The sequence below is a fragment of the Elgaria multicarinata genome, chromosome 7 (assembly GCF_023053635.1).
Source record: "Elgaria multicarinata webbii isolate HBS135686 ecotype San Diego chromosome 7, rElgMul1.1.pri, whole genome shotgun sequence".
Classification (NCBI taxonomy): Eukaryota; Metazoa; Chordata; class Lepidosauria; order Squamata; family Anguidae; genus Elgaria; species Elgaria multicarinata.
In genome coordinates this window covers 88960073-88984412 of record NC_086177.1, presented here as the reverse complement: position 1 = coordinate 88984412, position 24340 = coordinate 88960073, and the positions used below count along the sequence as shown (strand labels likewise).

Sequence of the window (24340 nt, the reverse complement as noted above, 5' to 3'; positions counted from 1 at the left end):
TTCGCTGAAGCCAAGACAGCCAGCATGGAAGGAGAGAACTCTATCAAGCCCCTCCCCACACACAGGGCCCAGAATTCTAGTTGCTATCAAATGTGGAAGAACTGCATGGCAGAAGCAGCCCTGCCCTTCTAGCCTGGTAATTAACTGATCCATTCCCAAATTTGGTGTTGGGCAGGGGGTGAATGGAGGCTTTGAGCTGACATGAGTTGACATTCAGTTGTAAGGTGAGAGAGTCTGTTCCTTTGTTGGATGGTAGAATATCTAAATGTGAAAGCTTGCCCTGGCTATAAAGCACTTTGAAAACTTTTTTGTTGAAGAGTGGTATATAAATATTCCAAATAAAGATTTCAAATATAAAATTGTGCAGGCATGCAGAAATCTTAAGAAGGGATTTTGCACAGAAAAAGGGGGAAGAGGCTGCAGAATGATCTCTCTTCAGAAGACACAAAGGAGGATGAATTGTCAATGTCTAATACACTTCAATTTTCACAAGGTAAATTGTAACCAAAAAATTGGCAAACTAAGAACAAAGACTGATTTCCTCCATGCACATGCTTAATAGTAAGCTCCAGTGATCTCAAAGGAATGTATTCCGAAGCATGCAGAGGACTACAGTTAAGGTAGGAAAAGCATGATATTCAGGATAGGAAAGGTTGATGATTATTTGCCTGATGTGAATTAATACAATTACAGAGGCTTTGAAAAATTCACTCTATGGAACTGAAGAACCACATTGAAATCATTAGAGCTATTATCAGTCAGTTGGGAGATTTTACTGTTCTTTCTTAAGATCTCAAAAGCTAATGAGGAGAGAAACTCATGGAGAACTAATTTGAATTTATATTATATTCATTTTTCAGAATTTATATCTTAAACTTTCCACAAATTTAAGAAACATAATTCAAAGAGAGAACCCGTCATTAAAGTTTATCTAATAAACATAGAAAGTTTATTAACAAATGATGCCATGCAATTTACAGGTCAACCCATACCTCAGAAGCTGAAGTAGGTATAGTTAGGCTAATAGTGAGTTCAATCCTAGAATCTCAGTATCAAAACAAGAAGATGTCTCCTTCTTTTCCTTCTATTTCTCACCTACCCCAGCCCAGCACCTGCCATTGGCATATGCTGCACCTGCATATATTGGAGAAACCAAAACAACAGCATACAGAGGTATATGAAAAGTCTAAGGCCTTAGCTAGACCTAAGGTTTATCCCAGGGTCATCCCTGCCTGCTCCGGGGATATCCTGTGTGTCATTTACATGAACAGGGATGACCCCGGGACAATCTCGGGATAAACCTTAGGTCTAGCTAAGGCCTAATGTAACCCTTAGGAGTTTAAGGATATGATGCTATGAGAATAAGTGGAACTAAGGGCTTATCTATATGCCCTCTATACCCTGTCGTGGCTGCGCAATGGTGCTGCATTGTTTATATGCAGTCACCGCCAACTTACAGCCAATTTGGGCTTTCCCCCCAAACTGCGCTTTTTCATGGTGTTGTTTTCAGTTGGTCCGAGGTCACACATTGTTTCTTCATCTATCAGTAGCCATTACTAGGGGTGGATCCAAGGACAGGGTAAGCGCAGGAACACAGGGCAGGGGGCAGCCGAATGGCTGCCAGCACTGCAGGTTTTCCTAGTTAGATAGCTCGCACTCCCTCTTGCCATGTAACTTTATCGATTACACCTCTCAGTAGTAATGCTGTGGGGTTTTGAGGGAATCAGCTACCAAAATGGCATCATATAGGTGCCCCCTAAGTCATTGGTCTGCATGAGTGCAGTGCTGCAAAGCCATGCTCACTTTACAAAGATAACATGCTGGTTTAAGAATTGTGACACCAATCTCTGCTTGGTGAAGGATACATATTACTGAACTTTGGCAGAGGTGAGGAAAGTATCATAAAATTAATAAATTTCATTATATAAGTGATCACAACCAAAGAGTAATGTCTAATGGATCAATATCTAATTCTTGGGTTTTAAAGAAATAATTCTTGGATTTAGAAGTATTAAAAGGTAAAATAAATAAAAATTTAAAACAAGGTAATGCCTACTAAATATCCCTGCTTTTTGGAGCTTTTATATGAAAAGATCTGAAAATACAGAGAACCTGATGTGGGCATTTTGTAAGCAGAAGTTTTAATTCTAAAACATTTTGTTCCGCCTTAGGAACCCGAGTACCAACTTTCATGCCCCTCAGTCAGCCTTCCCTAACGTGGTGTCCTACAATTCCCAGCAGTCCTAACAATTGGATTTGTTGGCTGGAGCTGATTGGGAGTTGAAGCCCAAAAGCTCTGTAGAGCACCAAGTTGGGGAAAGTTGCCCTAAGTTATTGTCTACCGATCTCTCCATGCCAAATATTATTGCATTAGTTCCACTTAAAATACAATGCCTAACTAGTTGTTTGCGGTAGCGTCTCAAATTAGCTGATGAGAACTACAGTCTACAATCTTTCTCTTTATGTTACTCCAGTGGCAACTTCAGAAGTCAATGTGCACATAAATGGGACTTCTTCCTTCCTGTACTTCCCTTAATATTATTTTATTATTATTATTATTTATTTATTTATTTATTTATATAGCACCATCAATGTACATGGTGCTGTACAGAGTAAAACAGTAAATAGCAAGACCCTGCCGCATAGGCTTACATTCTAATCCATCTTCACTAAGGCCACTGCCAGCTATTTTATTCTGCCCCCCAAGATAAGCTTTTCCCCTAGGGGAGCAAGATAGGGTGGGAGAGGAGAATCATGACCTTTCAAACGTGAATTCTTTGATGTAAAGTAAGGGTGAACGTACGACTGAAGCTTTTCCACACTCCACACATTTGTATAGTTTCTCCCCTGTGTGGGTTTTTTGAGGTCTACTCAAGGTCCCACTACAGCTGAAGCTTTTCCCACATCCCATACATTTATATGGCTTCTTTCCTGTGTGGTCATCCATTACACAAAGCCATGAAATTCAATAAACAATATGTATCCATTCTCCAGCTGGGAATGTTTACTGCTCAAGTACAATCTAAGCATGCAGAAAGATCCAGGTTTCAGTCAAGGATCTTTTATAACAAGACTTGAAAAGATCTTCTTGTCCCTGGGGGCTTGCAGAGTCACTACTAGTCTGAGTATACAGCACTGTATAATACACATAATGTACTATTCTAGTATCGTACCGCTTCAGACAAGATTTCCTGTACTCATTTACAGCAAGCACACTGAGAGTATGTTGTGTAGCCATTACTCTGAAGCAAACATGATTAAGACTAAGAATTACAAGATTATAGCAAGATCCAAGGGTTTCCATGCATGTATTGGGTCTTTTCAAGAGCCTCTTCCTATAGCAACCCCTTCCCCCAAAGAGCTAATCAGTAGTACCCAATGGAGCACAAAAAGCTACAATAGAAATTGAAAATCAGGAAAGTCCCTGGGGACATTTGGAAGGGTTCTTATTTATTTTGTTTAGAGGCATTTAACACCACCCCATACACAAACAGACACTCTTCCAATGTACAGTGCATCAGGTTAAAAACTGCTACAAAAGTATTCATTAAACTTAAACAAAATAAAAAATAGATCTAATCTTAAACTCTTAAACCTTTTGGGTAGAAGTCATCAAATTATTTATGTAATAATAGTCTCAAAGATATCTAAATAACTATTTCAACTAATAAACTTTAGGCACAACTCACTATAGACTTCATCTTGTGCAAATGCTTTTACTTTACCTTCACAAAAAATGGTAAATGGCAGCTAGAGAATTTTCACTAATATACTGCAACCTATGTTCCTACTGAGAAGTAAGCCCACTGAGTTCAATGGGGTTTACCCCTATGTAAGTGGGTATAGGGTTGCAGCCTAAAAGCTGTAAAATTGTTAGAGTCATGTTTTGTTTTCTTCCTTCTTTATTCAAATAAGCTACAGCTGGATTCAAAGAACATATTTATTCTAAGTCTTATATGTTTCTCTATTTTCTATCAGTGGTGGGAGTGAATGAAAGAGTACTTTCAAAATACCATTTAATAGTGTACTTTAGTCTTTAATTAATTCATTTTTTTCTCCTGCAAGCAAGTAAAATGAAATCAACATTTAAAGATACTTTAGATATGCATGCATAATGTTCTTCTTGTTTTAATAATAAGGATCATATGATATGTGCAGCATGGCATAATTGCATACATGAATGCTTACACTTAAAGGCCAATAAATTCTACAATATTTTATACCCTAAATAGCTTCTATATGGTGTGTGTGTGTGTGTGTGTGTGTGTGTGTGTGTGTTAAAAACTTTAGCATCATGTAGGTTGGATTGCAATCGCATGCACGTCAGAAGTAAGTCCACTCTTTTCATGGGCATTACTCATTAATAAGTTGTTTAGGGCTGCAGCCTTTGATAGTAAGTTTATATTGTGAGCCATTTGGGGACAGTGACAAGCATGTCAATGAAATGAGGCCCAGTTAGCCAATGAGATAAAGTAGGCTACAAATAATTATTATAAATCTTTAAAAGCCACTGTATATAAGTCTCTACTCCTACAATCCCATACTGCAACATTCAACAGAAAACCAATTAATGTTGAGTTGATTATTAATTTTGCATATTTATCCACTAAATTGCACACATATCATATGTAAAATTTAAAACAGCTAACAAATTTAGTGAGAGCAGATTCATACAACTCCAACCTTCCTCAACATGATTCCCTTCAGATGTTTTGGACTTCAACTCCCATCAGCACCAGCCAGCATGACCAATGGTGGAGAATGCTCCGAGTTGACATTGAAAACATCTGGATGGCACAGGGTTGAGGAAGGCTGTACTACAAGTACCACAGATATACAGAATGTATGTATGTATATACATATGTATGTCTCTTCTTTGGCAGTGTAAACAAGTATGAAGGGGAGAGTCACATCTTCAACCATAGAATGGACATGCAGCAGGGAATCGCAACTATTAGAGCTCTGTGGTGAAAATCCTCTGTATGTCTGCAGTGCCTGATGATATGTGTCTCCTCATCACACATTATATATTTATCACAACAACAACAACAACAGGCAAACACCCATTTTCCACAGTGCTGCTAAACTTTAAATCAGCCCCAAATTGCACCTCAGTAAAGGGAGGACAAAACCCAAACATGAACATGAAAAACCAACCCCCAAATTATCTGAGACAAAAGAAAAGTTTCTAACCACTTTATCCTCCTGGAGAGCATATCCATGAAAGCAAGTAAGAAAGAACAGGAAAAGACAAAAGAGAAAAAGGACGTTACTTCTATTTCTGGTGGGGGGGAAACCAGCAGGATCTGTTAGTAAATAGACTGCAAAGAAGTTATAAATGCAAAAACTACATTAAAAGTATATTGCCAAAAGTTCTATGCTTCTGAATAGAAATGAGCCCTACAGTTGCTAACAATAGTACCTAATATTGCAATCCTCCAGAAGTGTCAGTATTGCTGAAGGCTTTTCACCTACATAGAACTTGCAGACTACTAGACAAAAGAGCAAGGTATTACATGACAGTAGATGCACAAAACAACAATAGTTTGGCTAATCAAACAATGATTTATAATTATGTTTTAGTTATATTGGCCATGCTGGCTAAGGATGATGGGAGTTACAGTCTAACACAACTGGACGGCAGCAGGTTGAGAAGGCAGGGTTAGAAACAGGACTGTCTGCTTGCCACAGTAGTGTAGAAGGAAGTGGTGCTGTGCACAGAATTCAGGTTCTTAAGAATATCTGCTTTGATTTACAAAGCAAACAACAACAACAACAACAACAACAACAACAAGGCCCTAGCCATTAAAGCTGCCAATATATTCTTGAATGTCTATGCCCAATGTTTGCTGAAATCCTGCAAGTGAGAGGGGTGACTTAATATTTTCCCTAAGAGTTGTTAGAGGGACTTCAGAGTCCTGCAAATCTCCTTAGCCATCCCTATGATGAGCAAAACAAGAAAAATATAAAAGTATTATAAATTGCAGACTATATTATACATAATACATTATGCCAATCAATTTGCTCTGCATAATGTATACAGATTGCAGAATGTAGCTTTTCTTGCTGTAGAATCTAGATTGCCATTTTAATGTTAAAACAACATTAAAAACTAACCTTAAAAACTAACAGCTTTATTCTGACATAAACGTTCAGGGACAATAGTCCATTTCATCCCAAAACCTCATGCTAGAATAAATTTGTCTTTAAGGTGCCACAAGTCTCTTTGTTGTTTTTGTTGCAATAGAGTAGCAGAATTATCATTTGAAAAACATTTTAATGTTGTTGTTTTGTACAGGGGAAACTTGCTTACAAGCCACAAGTGCACTGGGTCCCCGCAAAAATCTAACAGTATTTTTAATATAGAAAATCTATCTGCATCAGTATTTAGGTTTCATAATGTTATTTGAACTCTTGTGATTAAAGTATAAATAATTTCATGTTATTCAAATTTCAGCAATATTATTTCAGCTTCTATCTGATATAGCTGTAGAGGTAAAAAAAAACCCACCATGCCACAATTATCCCACTGGCCCAGTTAACACATAATGGCCATCCCTTTGCATGGCCATCATAAAGAGGCTTCAGATTTGTATGTTTTGTTCACATTCCCAAATCCTAGGTTGCAGTGGTCCTCAAATCAGGCAAACTATGCTTTGTACAAACCAGCTTGCCATGAAAACATAATTTGAAATTCGGTTTGAGCTGCTTTGAAAGCAAATTATCATTTGCACACTCCATGGCAAACTGTGGAACAAGCCCAAAATCCATTCAGGTGTTATGTCTGAACCAGGCCATTGTTGTGAACCAAGCCTATAATCACAATGTTTTCTAAGGGTTGATAAACCATTCATTGCCAAATCACAATTTAGGGGGGTAATGATGTAATGATTAATGAATGGGTGTGGTTCAAGAAAAAATTATTTTGGAGCAAAATCTGGATCATCTGCATGAGAATAGCCTTCAAATATTGAGTTTGTTCTGACTCTATACTGTTAGCTTCTCCCTACCCAGTGCCTGTTTACACGTCCCTGTGCCTGTTTGCATTCTCCTTCCCTCTTTATTGTTTACTACAACTTATTAGATTGTAAGCCTATGCGGCAGGGTCTTGCTATTTACTGTGTTATCTGTACAGCACCATGTACATTGATGGTGCTATATAAATAAATAATAATAATAATAAATAATAAATTAATTGGTGGTAATGTGTAAATTAATTGAGCTAATATGGGTGCAAATTCATTGATGGGGGATGATTTGGTTAAGAAATTAGTTGGCTTTCCTTCTATCAAATGCAAATTCTAGTAATTATTTCTGAATAAGCATATATGCATATAAAGTAGCCTGTGAATGGTATGGAGAATCAGTCGACAGCTGTTTGGCCACTGTGTGAATAGAGTGCTGGACTAGATGGACTCTTGGACTGGATTCAGACAACACAATAACCGATGGTGGTTTAAATAGTGAATGGTTGGTTATTTCACCCACCATGGGTTATCGTGCTGTGTGGAGTGAGTTTTTTAACCAATAGTTGATAATTTGGCCAAAATAACCAAGGCAAATAATCAACGCTGTGCAGAGTTGGCTATTTGAACCTCCATTGATTATCGTGATGTGTGGAGGGCACCATTGGTTATTTCTTCGGTCACCATTGGTTATTTCATCAGCCACAGAGTCACAAGGCAAGATCAGTTAAAGCTGTGGCGGACGCTGTAGTCCAGCTGGATAGATTTTCAGCAGCAATGGCTGATGGGATACTAGCGGGAGGACAGAGGTCGGGGGATAAGTAGGTCTACTCAGTGTGGTATAATAGTCAACTCTACGCTGATCCTAATCCACACCATGGTTGATTATTATCATGTTGTGTGGGGAGTACCCCCTAGATAAACAACTGTCGAGTTAGGTTATTACCCCACCATTGACTATTGTGTTGCCTGAATGCATGGTTCTTCTTATGTTCTTTGTAAATGTTATGCAAATTTACATCCTACAGACTTCGAGCCTAGAGCTGTTATGTACCTATCAAGAGTCCTGCTTCCAGGTCTTGGAATCAAGCTGTGGGAAAGAGAATTTAACTACTAAAACTCTGGAACTATTCAAGTATGTATGAGCTACATCCTTTTCATCTCCTGGGACAAAACTAATTTTGAAATATCTTACTTTTATTATTTTATGCCATGTCAGCCTCATTTCCTAATAATAAACCTATATTTCAGTTATACTGCCTTAGCCGGGGGCAAAACACACTAGCCATGCTACTCTTTAGTGTATAAGATATATTTTATAAGCATCAGAAATCGCTTGCTATCAGTACTGAAGAACCCCGAAACATTTTTAAGCACTACAGAACTTCTCCATTGTTTTGACCTATCCTGTTTCTTCGATTCTAAGATGTACTTTTTCCCCCATATAAACATCTCTAAAAATGGGGTGCGTCTTAGAATCGCGGGTGTGTCTTAGGTTTTTTTTTTCTGTTGGTGGTACTGAAATTAGTGTGCTTCTTACAATCAATGGTGTCTTACAATCGAAGAAATACAGTAATACTTTTACTTTTCACTTATTTCTGGCACTTTGAGATAATATCACCATAATCTTTTACCCTGAAAGTTGTTATTTCATTGTCATGGTTTTCACACTTTAGAAGAAGTGTAATAATCACAATGGTGCTGGTTTCTCTTTTATTAAAATTTCACTTACTAAATAAAGTAGGATACTTGCACTATAATAATGACTCTTAACTGTCTCTGGTCATTTTACAGCTCTTAACTCTCTCAGGTCCTTAATGCAATATCAATTTATTTTTATTAAATAACCATCAATTTCTTTAAAAATTAAATATTTTACACCACCTGCAACTTAGAAAATATATTACGTATGTTAAACAACTGTTGCTTTGCTTCCTGGCCTCAATTCTGCATGCCACTTCAATTCTAGCCTGACGCCAATCAACTCACATCAGTCAGGGATTTATGAATCCTTTCATCAGTTCCATTGGAACTATGAACCATACTTCGGAAATCAATAAGACAAGTCATTTTTATTGACTTTTAGAAACACTATTTTATTGGAATCACAATATGTTAATAAATAAAAAATCAACCTACCAGTGGAATAAAGCCTTACACGGCTTGGGACCACAATACCTGACATGAACCTACCCGTACACTGCACTCAACATCTAAGGTCTTCCTCCAAATGCCTACTCGAAGGGAAGCTCGGAGGATGGCAACAAGGGAGAGGGCCTTTTCAGTGGTGGCTCCCCAATTCTGGAATGATCTCCCCGATGAGGCTTGCCTGGCACCAACATTGGTATCTTTTCAGTGCCAGGTCAAGACCTTTCTCTTCTCCCAGGCATTTAACAGTAATTAACAACATATGCTAAGTTTGTTTGTTTTTTAATGGACCCCAGAACTGTTGTTGTTTAAAATGGATACTGTTTTATACAGTTGTTTTTATATTTTTGTTGGTTTTAAATTTTGTATTCTTTTTAATGTTCACTGTTTTTAACTTTTGTAAACCGCCCAGAGAGCTTTGGCTATGGGGCAGTATATAAATTTAATAAATAAATAAATTTAAATAAATAAAAGTGGTTTAGGAGAGCACCTATTTGAGACAAATTGAATCTCTGACCAGTCACATTCCAAAACCACATTTGATTCATCTTTTAGAATTGTTAAGTGACATTCCAGTAATTATACTCTATGATCTGAGTAACCTAAGTGACGTTTGGAAGTGTTATGCTATGGGATTTTCCCTTTTATTCTTATACCCCTACCTCTATTCAAACTTAAAACGCCACAAAACGTATCATCATTTTAGATCCTTATATAGCCAAAACAGCAAAATCCACAAACAAAAAGGAGGTATCAGCACCAGTGGTGGAACTCTGAGGTTTGCAGAACTACAAACAATCTTTAGGGGAGAACCCTAAAGGGACACACACACACACACAAAAAAAAAAAAAAAACCAGCCCCGTGAGGACTAAGCATGCTCAGTGGACATGGACTTCTGGTGAAAAGGGACTCACAATGGTTCAATGTAAGCAAGTGATGCAGTGATAACCTCATGGTATCTGAGCTAGCAGTAACCATCCAAGAAAGAGATCTTGGGATTATGGTGGACAACTCCATGAAAATGTCAGCCCAGTGTGCTGCTGCTGTAAAGAAGGCAAACTCTATGTTAGGCATTATTAGAAAAGGAATTGAGAATAAAACTGCCAACATCATACTGCCTTTATAGAAATCTATGGTGCGACCACACTTGGAATACTATGTACACTTCTGGTCACCATACCTAAAAAAAGATTGTAGGGCTGGAAAAAGTGCTGAAAAGGGCAACTGAAAAGATCAAGAGGCAGTAAGGTTACAACAGCTGGGATTGTTTAGTTTAGAAAAAAGGAGGTTAAGAGGAGACATGATAGAGATGTACAGAATTATGTATGGTGTGGAGAATGTGGATAAGGAAACTTTTTTCTCCCTCGCTCAGAATACTAGAACCCGGAGTCATCCCATGAAGCTCATTGGTGGAAGATTCAGGACAGGTAAAAGGAAGAACTTCTTCACACAGCACATAGTTAAACTATGGAATTCGCTACCATAAGATGTGGTGACAGCCACCAATTTGGATGGCTTTAAAAGGAGGTTGGATAAATTTCTAGAGGAGAAGGCTATCAATGGTTATAAGTCCTGATGGCTATGTGCTACCTGCAGCATCAGAGGCAGTAAGCCTATATACACCAATTGCTGGGGAACATGGGTAGGAGGGTGCTGTTGCAGTGTGTCCTGCTTATGGGTCCCTGGTTGACAGACTGTGTGAACAGAGTGCTGGACTAGATGGACCCTTGGTCTGATCCAGTTGGCTCTTCTTATATTCTTAATGATGACTTAATATTGAAAGAGACAAAAGGGCAGGAGAAATGCAATGCAGTAGCTGGAAAAGGAGGACAGAGGAAAACATACATAAATATAAAAATTGTAGAGATAACAATATCATTTTATGGATAGGCCATTTCTCGGTTCACACAGAGAACTAGTTTTTATTGGCTCTAGGGACTGAAGTAAGAACTGGTTTTATAACTCAAGAGAGAAATCCAAAATTGCAATGAAGCTGGGAATAGAAATGTATACAACACAGACACAGACACACAAAACCCTCCAAAAGATGGAAAGAAAGAAAAGAGTTCTTGCTCTTTCTAACTTCTTATTTATTGCAAAAAAATAAAGAAAAATAACCATGTTCATGCAAATTCTAAGGCAACTGCAGTTCATTGTCCCCATAGGTTAGGTCGGAAAGGGCTCTGACTGGGAGAAAATAATGTATGACCCTGCAGTGTAGTTTACACTGAAGTCTGCAGCCGGGCACTAAATGGTTTACAACAACAACAAAACTCCATTGGTACCAATGGAGTTCTTTTCCCTCCAATGTGCTGAGTGGCGAGAGACAATTTTTTAAAAAAAGTAGATGGGTGGGAGGGTTTAAAACTCCCCTACCCATGCATGGTGGTCCTGAACCAAATCAGGGGCCCACACACCTTTGTGGAAGTAAATAAAGGAGTGAGAAACAGCTGCACACTATGTATTTAACATAGTGCATAGTTTAGCCCTCAGACTTCTTCCCAAAGGAAATAAAGCACTCAGTTGCATATACAAGCCCCATGTTCCACTGACTTCCATGCAGACTTGCATAAATGTTCAAAAACTACCCAAAATATTGCCCATGAAAACTCATGTTAGAGCAGGCACCCCTGTGTGTCATGCTAACTTTTGTTTTTTCAACTCCTCAGCCACAGATTTAGGTAATACATGCACACAAGGGATACACTGCAACATTTTGCTGCAGACTCCACTTGCATATTCTAATACCAATCTTCAGTGAAGAACGCTCACACTTATATAGCCAAAATCACATCACCCATGAACAAGATATCAGCAGGCTTGGGAGTAACCCCAAAGTTTGCAGTACACAATATATCTAGGAAAAAACCCTAAGAGAGGAGGAACCCTAGAAACAGTACAATGAAGACTGAGGCGTAATCTACACCAAGCAGGATATTGCACTATGAAAGCGGTATGAAAGCAGTGTATAAAAGTCAGGAGCCACACTACTGCTTTATAGCAGTATTGAAGTGCACTGACAACTGTTGCGGCCCATTGACACATACCACATGCCGCTTTCATACCACTATATCCTGCTTGGTGTGGCTCCTGCCTTTTATATACCACTTCCATTGTGCAATGTCCTGCTTTGTGTAGATTAGGCATCAGTGTGCTGACAGAATGCTGACTTATTGTTGAAGGTGTAAAAAAACAGAAACTTGGGTGGAAGGGGAAATGTAATGGAGTGTCTGGAAACTTCAACAGCAGCACTTCATGTTACAACACTTGTTGCACTTGCTGTTTTTTATTCTAAATCTACAATTCCACACAGTATGGCAATTATATGTCATTGACATTTTGGCAACCCACAATAGGCTTTCATTCCTTTACAGCCAGGATAGGAAAGAAGGCAGTTCGGAACCAAGGACCATATACGAAATATATTTAGTGTAAGTCGGAGAACTGTATATAATGTGCATACTTGGTTATTTATATTTGTGTGCGTGTGTGTAATATATAATTTGAATATCATTTTTCATGTGATGGATCATTTTTACATGTTAGATTTTCTACAATATATGAAAAATCTAAATCAGCCTCTGAAAATTGTGACTGCCCTTAGAAATCTAGAAGAACAGATGTGGGTTTATTTTTACGTAAAGGAGATACTTCTGCAGATAACACCTTTGAGGGTGAATAGCAGCTTCAAGGCTGTGACTGGGATTTGGAGAAGATATTGATATACACTAATTCTTCTATTTTGCCACTTAGAATTAGGACAACATCATCTCATCCTGAACTCACACACCAGGAATAGTAGATATTTGCAAAGTGATCACACTAACCAACATCAAAACAAAAGTTCAGGCACAGTCATTGTAAACATGTATCTTACCTTGTTTGAGCGTAAAGACACTCTTCCTCCGCAACGTGCACAGAATTTAGTTTGGCAATATGAACAATTATGGCCACAACCATCGGCAAATTTTGTTTTGTGGCAAATACCACAGGTTGGAGCATCACCCTTCTGCTCCTGCTGTTGCTGAGATTCTTCACCCATCTTTTTCACCTGTTCTTTATACATTTCAAACTGTTGGTGCAATTTCCTGCAGAAGAAAATAGCAAAAGATTTATAACATTTAAGAAAGAATAAGAAAATAGGTCTGTCAGCTGATTATATTTTTTAAAATTAAATTTTATTACCCAGCTGGTTAATTTCATTATAAAAGCACATGTTGTATTGGCCCCATTTGGACATAATAGTGGTTGTTCTTGGATTAACTTGGATCCGTGAACAACCCCAAGTACCCCTATTCAGATGTCCAGAAATAACCTATGAATGTTACATTTGGAGATTGTTTCAGGAAATTAGAATCAGCTCATGCACAGCGCACATTCCCACAATTCATCGATTACATTGTAGTTTAAAAGAATTGCACAGGTAAATTTATGTTTTGTCCAGTTCTGTAAAACTATTATAAGGAAATATCATCCAACTACGCTCTACCCTGTAGGTCATGTTAGAGCTCTGAATAGCAATAGCCAGGCAAAGCTAGAACGTAGTAAACTCTGGGAAACATGGGGGCTAAGCTACCAACTCTCCCTCCTTAAAGCTCAAGGATGTAAATACACTCTCTATTCTAATCTAATTGGCCTATTCACTACAACTGGCCACAGTGGGAAAGAAAAATGGGGAACCAGAAAATGCATTTACTCTGTGGGCATCATAACATGGTTAGGTGAGGGCCTGAGGATTAGATTCCCCACCCCCAAAAATGGAGGCTGTAAATCCTCTAATGCTTTCTTAGTTGTGCCTTTCAAAGGAAAAAAGATTTGTAAATGAGCCCAATAAGCCTACTGATAAGAGGACACTAGAATGAAGATCCTCTCAGGGATCCCATAGTTTAGCTCCCCATGGGACGTAATAAGGGGGAGGCTGTAGCCCAATGTCTTATCTGTAAACAGAAGGGAAAGAAGATGTGCTTCCTGCTACCCAAAGACCATATTCCAGAGTTTTATGTGTGAAGAGGTCCTGTGCCCATTTCTGAGAATCAGAATTTCACTGAGTGTGCATATATAGTAGCAATACAAAGAATGACTAGTATCCAATATTATGAAAAAATAGGAATTGTATTATAAAATATGTTCCTTCTGTTTTGTGCTCAGTTCTGACTTGTTCCCTGTTCGAAATATCTATTACACTCAAACTATATGTGATAGCAGCAGCCCTGTGTTTAAATCTGGGTCTGGCTCAATTATGTATAAAGCAGTAGTCCAAATTTTAAGAGAAGCCTTTTGCAACTTGATGCTGTTAGATCACAATTCCCATCATCCTCAGCCAGCATGCCCAATGTTCAGAGATTATGGGAGTTGCAGACTAACAATATCTGGAGAGCCCATGTGGGAAAAGTCTGTTTTAGAACAAAGGAGACATTTTAGTGTGGGGAGCTGGTCCTTCACACACTCACTACTTACATCCCTCAGCTTGGCTGAGAATAACATCATAGGGGGATTCAACTTTGCTCAGTGCGTGCCCTTTTTGTTCTAAAAATTGTTCTTCCATCCACTGCTTTCTATGTGATTAGGAAAAAACCCTGATTGAAAAAAATGGGTCTGCCTCCATTTCTATTTCTATGTTATTTGAGCTCCAACTGCTTAGTGAAATCACATCAAGATCTGAAGATAAATATGTGCTTAGAAGCTTTAATTGATTACAGCTCCTTGGGGTGATTGATAGCTCCTGCAATCTTGAATAACTCCCATGGATAACATTTGACCTCTCATTGATAAGGTCTGACCATATGGTGTCTTTGGTATTCCCAGGCACCTGCATTGTCAGGGTACAGCCTAGGAGTGTCTCCATCTAATGCATAGGTTGTACATTTTCTTTGTTACTCAAACCAAACAATTTTATTTATTTATTTATTGCATTTGTATACCACCCCATAGCCGAAGCTCTCTGGGCGGGTTCACATAAGACAAAATTGTCTTTCACTCCTTTCTATACAGACTACAATGCATGCTATGTAAGATAACTGAAGACAGTTTGAAGGAGACAGCTAGTGAAAAATACAGGGACTCATCTTCTCAATGGTATGAACCATCAGAAGCATATTGAACTGGTCCTTCAGAGTCTGTATGTATTTCCTATAGCATTCCAGATATAATTTAATTCCTAGCATTACCTATATACCTTACCACCATGGTAATTTGCTACAACAGGAGGCAGATATATATATTTAGATCTCTGCAAGAGAATTCTTTGAGCAAAGGGAACTCCAATGACTGAGTTTGGCAACTGTGACAACTAAGCATTTTGACAGGGTAACAAATGATTTAGGTTGCTGTAAGGGTCTCACTGCATGGCCATGGGGGTTAAGTTAAACATATAATGCTTTTTATACTAGCTAAATTAAACAAAAACACAGAAGTGCAGCTAAGCCTTATGTAACAGAACCCACTTTTGAGAGAGAAAAAACCTCATAAAACCAACAAAAATATGAATCAATAAGACCAACAGGTGCTTTACACAGAATCTCACATCCATAAATATTTGCCTTCTGTGCAGAAGTTGTAAATTTTTGTTTAGTGAGAAAGCCTGTTCCCTCAAAGCCTAGATAGCTTAACTTGGAAAAAGCTGAGAGAGGCAGAGAAGTACCTAGATAAAACTTTCTGGTACACTGTAGTGGGGTTCCACTCTCATCTGTTCGGAATGGGAGAACAAGACAGTCAGCTCGACTGTTAAAACATTGGCTCAAATTTGTTGAACCTTTGCCCATCCTTAAAATTAATAGAAGAGTGCCCTCTGAATTAAGAGGTGGTAACCTGAGCATTAGAGAGTACAAGAGAATGTAGTTTGCTAAAGTGAGTGTTACAAATTGTGCCAGTTTGCTTTACTAACCCACAACAAAGAAGAACTAAAGCACAAAGGAGGATTTAAAATGTTTACAACTATGTTAGGTAAATGTACATAAAGGTAAAAAGCACATAATATCGAGTGAATGAAATAATACATATTATTTCAGTAATGCTAATGCTAAGAATGATACACAATTATTGTGCTAAAAATATCCCTCTGAAGGCAGCTGTGCATTATGGAATCTGAACAAATAACTGAAACCTGCTGAGGGGGGAGAGAAGAAAATGAATTATTCTGGTAGATCTGTCACTTGCTCTTTTTGTTCACAATGTTCAGTACTGAATAAACACTGCAGGCTTCCTCAGAAAGTATGTATTTGTTCTACTCTCTTTGGTAACAATGTTTCAATGCTTACTGTTTCAGTTAGAGATGCCACTAAAGTTCATTCTTGCCTGTTCCAAAAAATAATTTCTCCAGCACATAACGATCACCTGTCTTACAAATCTTGTGCCATTATGTGGGGGATCTACACTACTGCTTTAATGCACTTTAAAGCACTTTGAAAATGTTTTGAAAACTGTATATGGAGTGTGTCCTGGGCCCCAACAGTTGTCAAAACTGTTATAAAGCACTTTAAAGTGCTTTAAAGCAGTAGTGTAGATCCTGCCCAGGTCAGCTGTGAGCACTGGGACAAGTAACTTCTAGGGCAACCAGATGATCAGTAGTAATAGCAGGCAGGCACCCAGGAAGCTATAAGTCACAGGGTTCCTTCCACTATCAAGTGATATTACAGGTACAGAGACCTGGGACATTTAAGTTTCCAGGAAACCTGCCATACCTAGGACACACTGAAGTAACCTGGAAAATGACATTCCCCCAGAATGCTGCCACTTGGAATGCTGCTGTTTCAGATGCCAGGAAAGAAAAGAGGGCTTGCAGAGAAGTAAAGATGCAAGGTGGGTAAGTGAACACAAAAAAGAGAGAATAATTTCAGGGTGCTGTAAATGACTTTATTATGAAGAATCTGATGTGATTTGGCCTCTTTCTGTAGTGTTAGCCCTTCTTCAAAGGATTATAAAAATGTCTGCAGAGATTCTTATAACAGATTGTCTTGTGCTGTAAACACTGGCGACTAGGCCCAGAGAAGCACCATGGTCACTGCCATCACCACTGCCTAGTAGATTTTAGGAAAGAGAAGGGAGTGGCAGGGCAGGATTGAGGAGCTTTAAGGAGAATTTGGGGAGGCTCACACATAGGGAAAACTATTTCCTCATATTTGGGAACATAGCTTTTATTAATCAAGCACATTCCTAATTGAGTCAAGGGGGGATTCTCTCATTACTAGAAGTAGCTCTTTAATTATCAAAGTTCATGTTCCATAACTTCTTCCACTATCTTAGCCGAGCTAAATTTAGACTCTGGACTTAATGGCCTTACCAAACTACCACGCATATTACTTCTGTTTTCAAGCACACAACAAACATTTCTTTTTTCCCTATCACTACTCACCACTATTCCATGCTTCACAACTGATTCTACATTCCTGGTATGTTAAAGCAAAGCAAAATAAAACAAAACAATCGGCCAACCCTAATGAAAAAGAAATAGAGTATGTGCAGTTTTGCATTTTAAATTCACTTAAATAACAGCACCATCATGATTTCAGGAATAAAATGAGCCCTGCTGCTAAACACAGTGGGATGTATCCAATTGGACAAGAGTGTTAAGGGACTTCTAGTGCAATCCAAATAGCATTAGCTGCTGTGATGGGTTTTCTGGGGATTTATGTTAGTGCTCATGTCCAATTGGATACTGCAAATTTACTTGGGAGTAAGCACAATTTTGTTGTAGAAAAGGATAATATATATTTTAGAGTAAAAATAATAAACTGACATATGTAACCACGTACATGCCTGGATGCCCTCTGACTATAAAATGCCTTTAAAAATAAGAAGGAAGAAAGAAGGTTGTGGTGAGCAATGCAAGTGCCATGAGCCATACCAGCTCAGGTGCTGATGTTGGCCCTGTCTGCTGCTGCTTCCCATCACCTACCATACCCTAGTTATTTCATAGAATTATAGAATAGTTGAGCTGGAAGGGGCCTATAAGGCCATCAAGTCCAACCCCCTGCTCAATGCAGGAATACACATTAAAGCATACCTGACAGATGGCTGTCCAGCTGCATTTTGAATGCCTCTACTGTGGGAGAAGTAATTGGCTTCATTGTTGTACTGCTCTAACAGTCAGGAAGTTTTTCCTGATGTCTGGCCGGAATCTGGCTTCATGTAACTTGAACTCATTATTCCGTGACCTGCACTCTAGGATGATTGAGAAGAGATCCTGGCCCTCCTATGTGTGACAACCTTTCTAGTACTTGAAGAGTACTATCATGTCTCTCTTCAGTCTTCTTTTCAAGGCTAAACATGCCCAGTTCTTTCAGTCTCTCCTCATAGTGCTTTGTTTCCAGACCCCTGATCGTCCTGGTTGCCCTCCTCTAAATTCCCTCCAACTTGTCTGCATCCTTCTTGAAGAGTGGTGCCCAGAACTTGACGCAATACTCAAGATGATGATGATGATGGTTTATTGCATTTGTATACCACCACATAGCTGAAGCTCTCTGGGCTTACATAATATTTATATACTTAAAAACAATATACAAACATTTTAAACCACAAAAACATACAATATACACATACATTTAAAACCACTATAACAACTTTAAAAACTATGAGCCTAAAAAAACAGAACCAAGCTCATTTCATATTGCTAAATGCCTGGGAGAAAAGTCTTGACCTGGCTCCAAAAAAAATAACAATATCAGTGCCAGGCAAACCTCATCAGGGAGATTGTATCACAGTTGGGGGGTCACCACAGAGAAGGCCCTCTCTCTTGATTCTGTCCTCTGAGCTTCTCTTGGAGTAGGCACCCAGAGGAAGACCTTAGATGTTGAACGTAATGTTCAGGTAGGTTCATGTTGGGAAAGGCACTTTGTCAGGTACTGTGGTCCCAGAAGATGTAACGCTTTATAGGTTAAAACCAGCACCTTGAATCGGGCTCAGAAACATACAGGCAGCCAACGAAAGCAGGCTAGAGTGGGTCTTATATGCTCGAACTTTTTGGTCCTCGTTAACAATCTGGTCGCTGCATTTTGCACAAGCTGCAACTTCCGAACCATCTTCAAAGGCAGCCCCACGTAGAGTGCATTGCAATAATCTAACTTGGAGGTTACCAGAGAGTAGACAACTGAAGACAGGTTATCTCTGTCCATGTAGGGGCATAGCTGGGCCACCAACCGAAGCTGGTAGAAGACACTCCATGCCACCGAGGCCACCTGAGCCTCAAGTGACAGAGATGGTTCTAGGAGAACCCCCAAGCTATGAACCTGCTCCTTCAGGGGGAGTGCAACCCCATCCAGAACAGGTTGGACACCCTCTATCCAGTCAGCAGAACCACCCACTAACAGCATCTCAGTCTTGTCTGGATTGAGTTTTCAGATGAGGCCTAACCAGTGCCAAATAGAGGGGAACCAGTACCTCTCTTGATTTGGGGGTGTGCATAGACTATGGGGTTCTGGACATCAGCCCCCAAATCCAGCATGTGTACCTGATCCTTCAGCCAGCATGTTTTCAGTAAAATATACTTTTAATTTACAGTAAAACATCAAAGGAATGAAATCTTTTAAACGTATCAGTGTAAAAATAACAAAAACAAACATTATTACACTTATGAAGAGCCTGCTATCTCAGGTATTATGAGATGATGAATAATAGATAGCTGCCATCTTTTTTAAAGCAACTCTGACAATCTGCTACTACTGGGAAGATATTGCTTGTACTAGTAAATGCAGAATTAACTTTCTGTAAGACTTCATCTCACGTGACGAAAATAAACATAGTGCCAAATAATAGATCAGTCTACCTTAACTCAGAAATATAACACCCCTGGACATTACAGTATCAGGAGTAGAATGAGTTCATTCCACATCATTTACAACATTCATGAGAGTGTTGAATTATTAAGTAACTTGTATCCTTTTACTGCTGCAACAGTATTGTTCTTACTTGATGGCTTTCCTTTTTAATGAATAGGAGATAAGCATGAACAATGCTGGGTGTGCTAGCGTAGTCAGGGATCAGGAGTGTTTACCACTCCATCATCTAATCTTACACTGTTCAGAGCTGTGTATGTGTGACAGTAAAAAAAAAAGACCTGGAGTTATCTATACATGATGCTTTAGCCACTGATGCGCTGCACTACCACAGTTGGTGATGCAATGATTTTAATGCAGCAGATTAAAACTGTTTCTATAATTAAAACTCTAAGTAAAAATAGGGCAAAGGCACTGGCAGGAAATAAAATAATACATAAAAAGGGAGCTATTAGACGATGGGTGGCAGATAATCATGATAAAATCAGGCTGCCACATTACATAGTAAGGGAGAAAGGGGAATAGTTAAGCCCAGTTAAAACATTTACCAAGCTGGTGAGAGTCTTCATATAATGTTTGGAAAAAGCATATCACCTCCTCTCCACCACAGAGAATGTTATTTATGGCTTTGGTATTTCGTAGAGATGCCAATCTCTACAGATAGACAACTCCACTGATTATAAAAAGAGGGAAGCACTGCAAGCAAATATACGTGGTGTGTGTATAGAAAAAGAAGAAAAATAAAGCATAGCACTCCAAACTTTGCAAACAATGTTGTACCCTTTTTCAAACAAGCAGATTGAAGGAACTTGTATTTTTATGCACAGATAGGCCCTAATGGGCTCCCATCAGCTTAGAATCTTTTCACAGAAATGCATGTGAGTCAAGAAAGCCATTCACAAGGTCTCAGAGATCTGTTTATGACAGTGACTAGAGGCAGCACTTCTATTTGTTCCTTCTGTTCTCTCCAACATGTTACAGTGGTAAGTGATTTTTTTTTTTAAAAAAAATGCTCCAATGGCCCCTTTTTACTAGGGACAGTCATAAACCCTGTAAACTAGGGGTGTGCAGGGACCCCCTGCTCCGCTTCACTTCCAGATCCGTGATTTTCGGATCGGATTGCTTCGCTCCGCCCCCGCTCCGCCCATGTCTGCTCCGCTCCGCTCGGAGCTCCGGATCCGGATCGGAGCTCCGTTCCCCCCCCCCCAATAGGCTTGCATTAAGCTAAAAAAGTATACCACTTTTTTTCTGTGAAAATTAGAAACCTCAAGTTTGGCACCATGACACCTCATGGAGGTATACACACGCACGCCAAGACTCAAGGCAATCCCATCATCCCCTGATTTTTGGGGAATTTATGAAAATCGGGCACCCCATTCACACCCCTTTCGATAGCTCCGTCAATTTGCACGTTAGAAACCTCAAACTCGCCACCATGACAGCTTATCCAGGGATACACATGCACGCCAAGACTCAAGGCAGTCCCATCATCCCCTGATTTTTGGGGAATTTATGAAAATCGGGCACCCCATTCACACCCCTTTCCATAGCTCCGTCAATTTGCACGTTAGAAACCTCAAACTCACCACCAAGACAGCTTATCCAGGGATACACATGCATGCCAAGATTCAAGGCAGTCCCATCATCCCCTGATTTTTGGGGAATTTATGAAAATCCAACACCCCATTCACACCCCTTTCGATAGCTCCGTCAATTTGAACGTTAGAAATCTCAAACTCACCACCATGATAGCTTATCCAGGGATACAGATGCACGCCCAGACTCAAGGCAGTCCCATCATCCCCTGTTTTTTGGCGGGGCTTAAACCTGCAGACATCTCAATGGGGCCATTTCAAAGGAAATCCCAACATGCCATGAATTGGGGAGTATGAATCTTCTTCCACACTTGAAAAATGGATTTGGAACTTCCAAAACTCCAAGTGAGCGCAGGAAGACTTCTCCCCTGAGTCAAAGCCAGACACACACAACATCCCTGCGAGGCGGGCAGGGGAGGAGAGAGAGAAGGCAGGCAGGCAGGCAGCAGACATTTCGGGGGGCATAAGGAAGTGAGCCAAGGATAAGCCAGTAATGCATATAAAATGGAATAAATAAATAAATAAATAAATAAACAAAGGAGGAGTGGAATTAAAAGCAGCAGTGTTGCTGAATAAACAAGAAGAACTTTTTTAAAAAGGCTATATCTGTCTTTTACCAGCAATAGGGGGACGTGCCCAGGGGAGGGGGAAGCAGCAGCTGCCAATTTGACTGGTGGTCAACTAGTCTTTTAAGAAGCAAGGCTGTCAGCTCAACTCATGAAAGACATTGCTCCACCACTAAGAAGTAGAACTGTCACTTCAACTCATGATAGGCATTGCTCCACCGGGTTACTCTCTTTGGAAGGCTCTAATGGCCCTCCAAGTACAGGAGAGAGTGGGGGCACGTCCACATGGGATGCCCTAGGGGAGCTCATCCCCTTGCACCACATCTTTTCAGTTGTTCCCCAAAGTTAGGGTGGGTAGCAGTGCTGTGTTTCTATCTCTTATTATTGGCTTAGTATATGATTTCACAGGTTGTGTTTGTGTATTTGGTGGGGCTACTGTTTTAAAAAACACTGGGAAAAGTCCGTTCAGACTAAGAAAGAGAAGTTCCCAGAATCCCAAGTTACCCGTTTTGCCTATCCCCTCCTCCAACTTTGGGATCATGTGATCATGATCGGGAGTTGACTCTGCCCCTCAGCCCTTCGGAAAAGGTATTTTTCCCACCGGTTTTTTAAAGAATTCTAGCGCGCGACCCGCACCACGCAGAGAGCTGAGAGTAGTCTCAAAATTACCCCCATCCATGACTCTCCAAGCACAAGAATTTTTAGAAAGATAGCTTCAAAAACAACACAGTTATCTGCGATTCTTTTCCGCAATGCAATCCTATGGGCGAAATGTTTCAAGATGGCGATAGAAGCGGAACGCGGAAACCGGAGCGCTCCGAAAATGGGCGCTTCTCTTCGCCTTGCTTCTAGGGGTCCGCGGTCCGCTTCTACTCCGCCTCTGGGCAAGGCGGAGCAGGCCAATTCGCTCCTGCTTCTGCGATTCTAATCGGAGCGGAGCACATGCCTACTGTAAACCACTGTCCCTATCTTATCTTTTGATGAGATCATGGGGGGGGGGTTGTTGTTGTTCAAAATATTGTTAGTATGACTTGTAGTATGAGTTGCAAGTGTTGTCACTGACAGAGGATACATCCAGTGTCTAGGACATGTTTATATACATATATGCATATGGCCACTATGAAACCCACACTGATATAGAACCCCTAACACAGACACACAGGCCTGGTTCAGACAACCAGCTAAACCATCCCGCTTAGCCACAAAATAGTTAATGGAACGCATTCCCTTAAGCATTTTGTGGTTAAGCAGCATGGTTTAGTGTGTTGTCTGTACCAGGCCACAGTGTTCTAATATTTACCAAGCTGGTAAAAGTCTTCATGTGGTAGAAGAATAGGTTTGTCCCCCTTCCTTACACCCACACAGATAGTGTCCCATATGACATAGGGCTTTGCTAGACCTACCTGATAATCCGGTGGTGTGGAGGGGCCAGCTCGCACTAGAAGTAGCACGGGCTGTCGCTTCCTCCACACGTCAGATGCGACGGGCTGCAGGAAAGCCCCGTCGCGTCTGCCATTTTTTCTTATTTTTAAAGGAGCTGGATGCGCACAAATGCTCATGCACTTAAGTAAGTTTTTTTATTTTAAAAAATCATTCTCTCCGCTCCCCCCCCCACCCCCAGCTCCAACCCACCCCCCGGCTCCGATCTCCCCCCCCCCTGCCCCAATCTCCCTCTGGCTCCAATCTCCCCTCTCTCTGATCTCCCCACCCTTGTCCCAATCTCCCCCTGGCTCTGATCTCCCCACCCTGCTCCATCCGCCGCTTTTCCCGGCTACTCGCAAGTAACTGCAGTAGCCGGGAAAAGTGGCGGAATGGGCTACACGCTCGCAGTCTCGGGCTTAACCTGAGATCACGGGAAATACTGGGCCAAAAGTGGTGCCCGTTATCCCAGGGCAAGGGACGGTTGACCCCTGCCTGATCCCGGGATCCCCTGTGCGTCATCTGGATGCACAGAGGCGAGAACCCCGGGCTAACCTGTGGTCTAGCAAAGGCCTAAGGCACTCTGTTAAATGGCAGACTACAGCTGGTGAAATTCAGTTATAATTTTTGATAAAATATTATAGGATAGTTATGTTTTTTGAGAATATCTTTAAACAAATACAACAAATAGACCCTCTGCTTTTAAACAAAAGAACAAATTATGCTCTTTGATTTTAAATCACACATTTAAGAGCCCAATTCCTACTAAGTCAATGTGGGGCTTATTTATTTATTTATATAGCACCATCAGTGCACATGACACTGTACAAAACAAGAATAAAACAGCAAGTCTGTGCCACAAGTCATACATTCTAAT

The 24340-nt window shown here is 40.0% G+C and overlaps 1 protein-coding gene across 3 annotated transcripts in view; it reads right to left on the bottom strand.

Annotated features, from left to right (window-relative positions):
• Nucleotides 1-24340, bottom strand: part of RIMS2 (regulating synaptic membrane exocytosis 2) — a 422508-nt gene that overhangs the window by 345549 nt on the left and 52619 nt on the right. For 2 of the 3 annotated variants that reach the window (XM_063131028.1, XM_063131027.1), the window contains one exon: nt 12992-13202. In XM_063131028.1, the coding sequence (XP_062987098.1) occupies nt 12992-13202 (211 nt within the window). Of the gene's footprint in view, nt 1-5193; nt 5206-12991; nt 13203-24340 lie in introns of all 3 variants that reach the window. The other variant, XM_063131026.1, reaches the window with a different exon arrangement.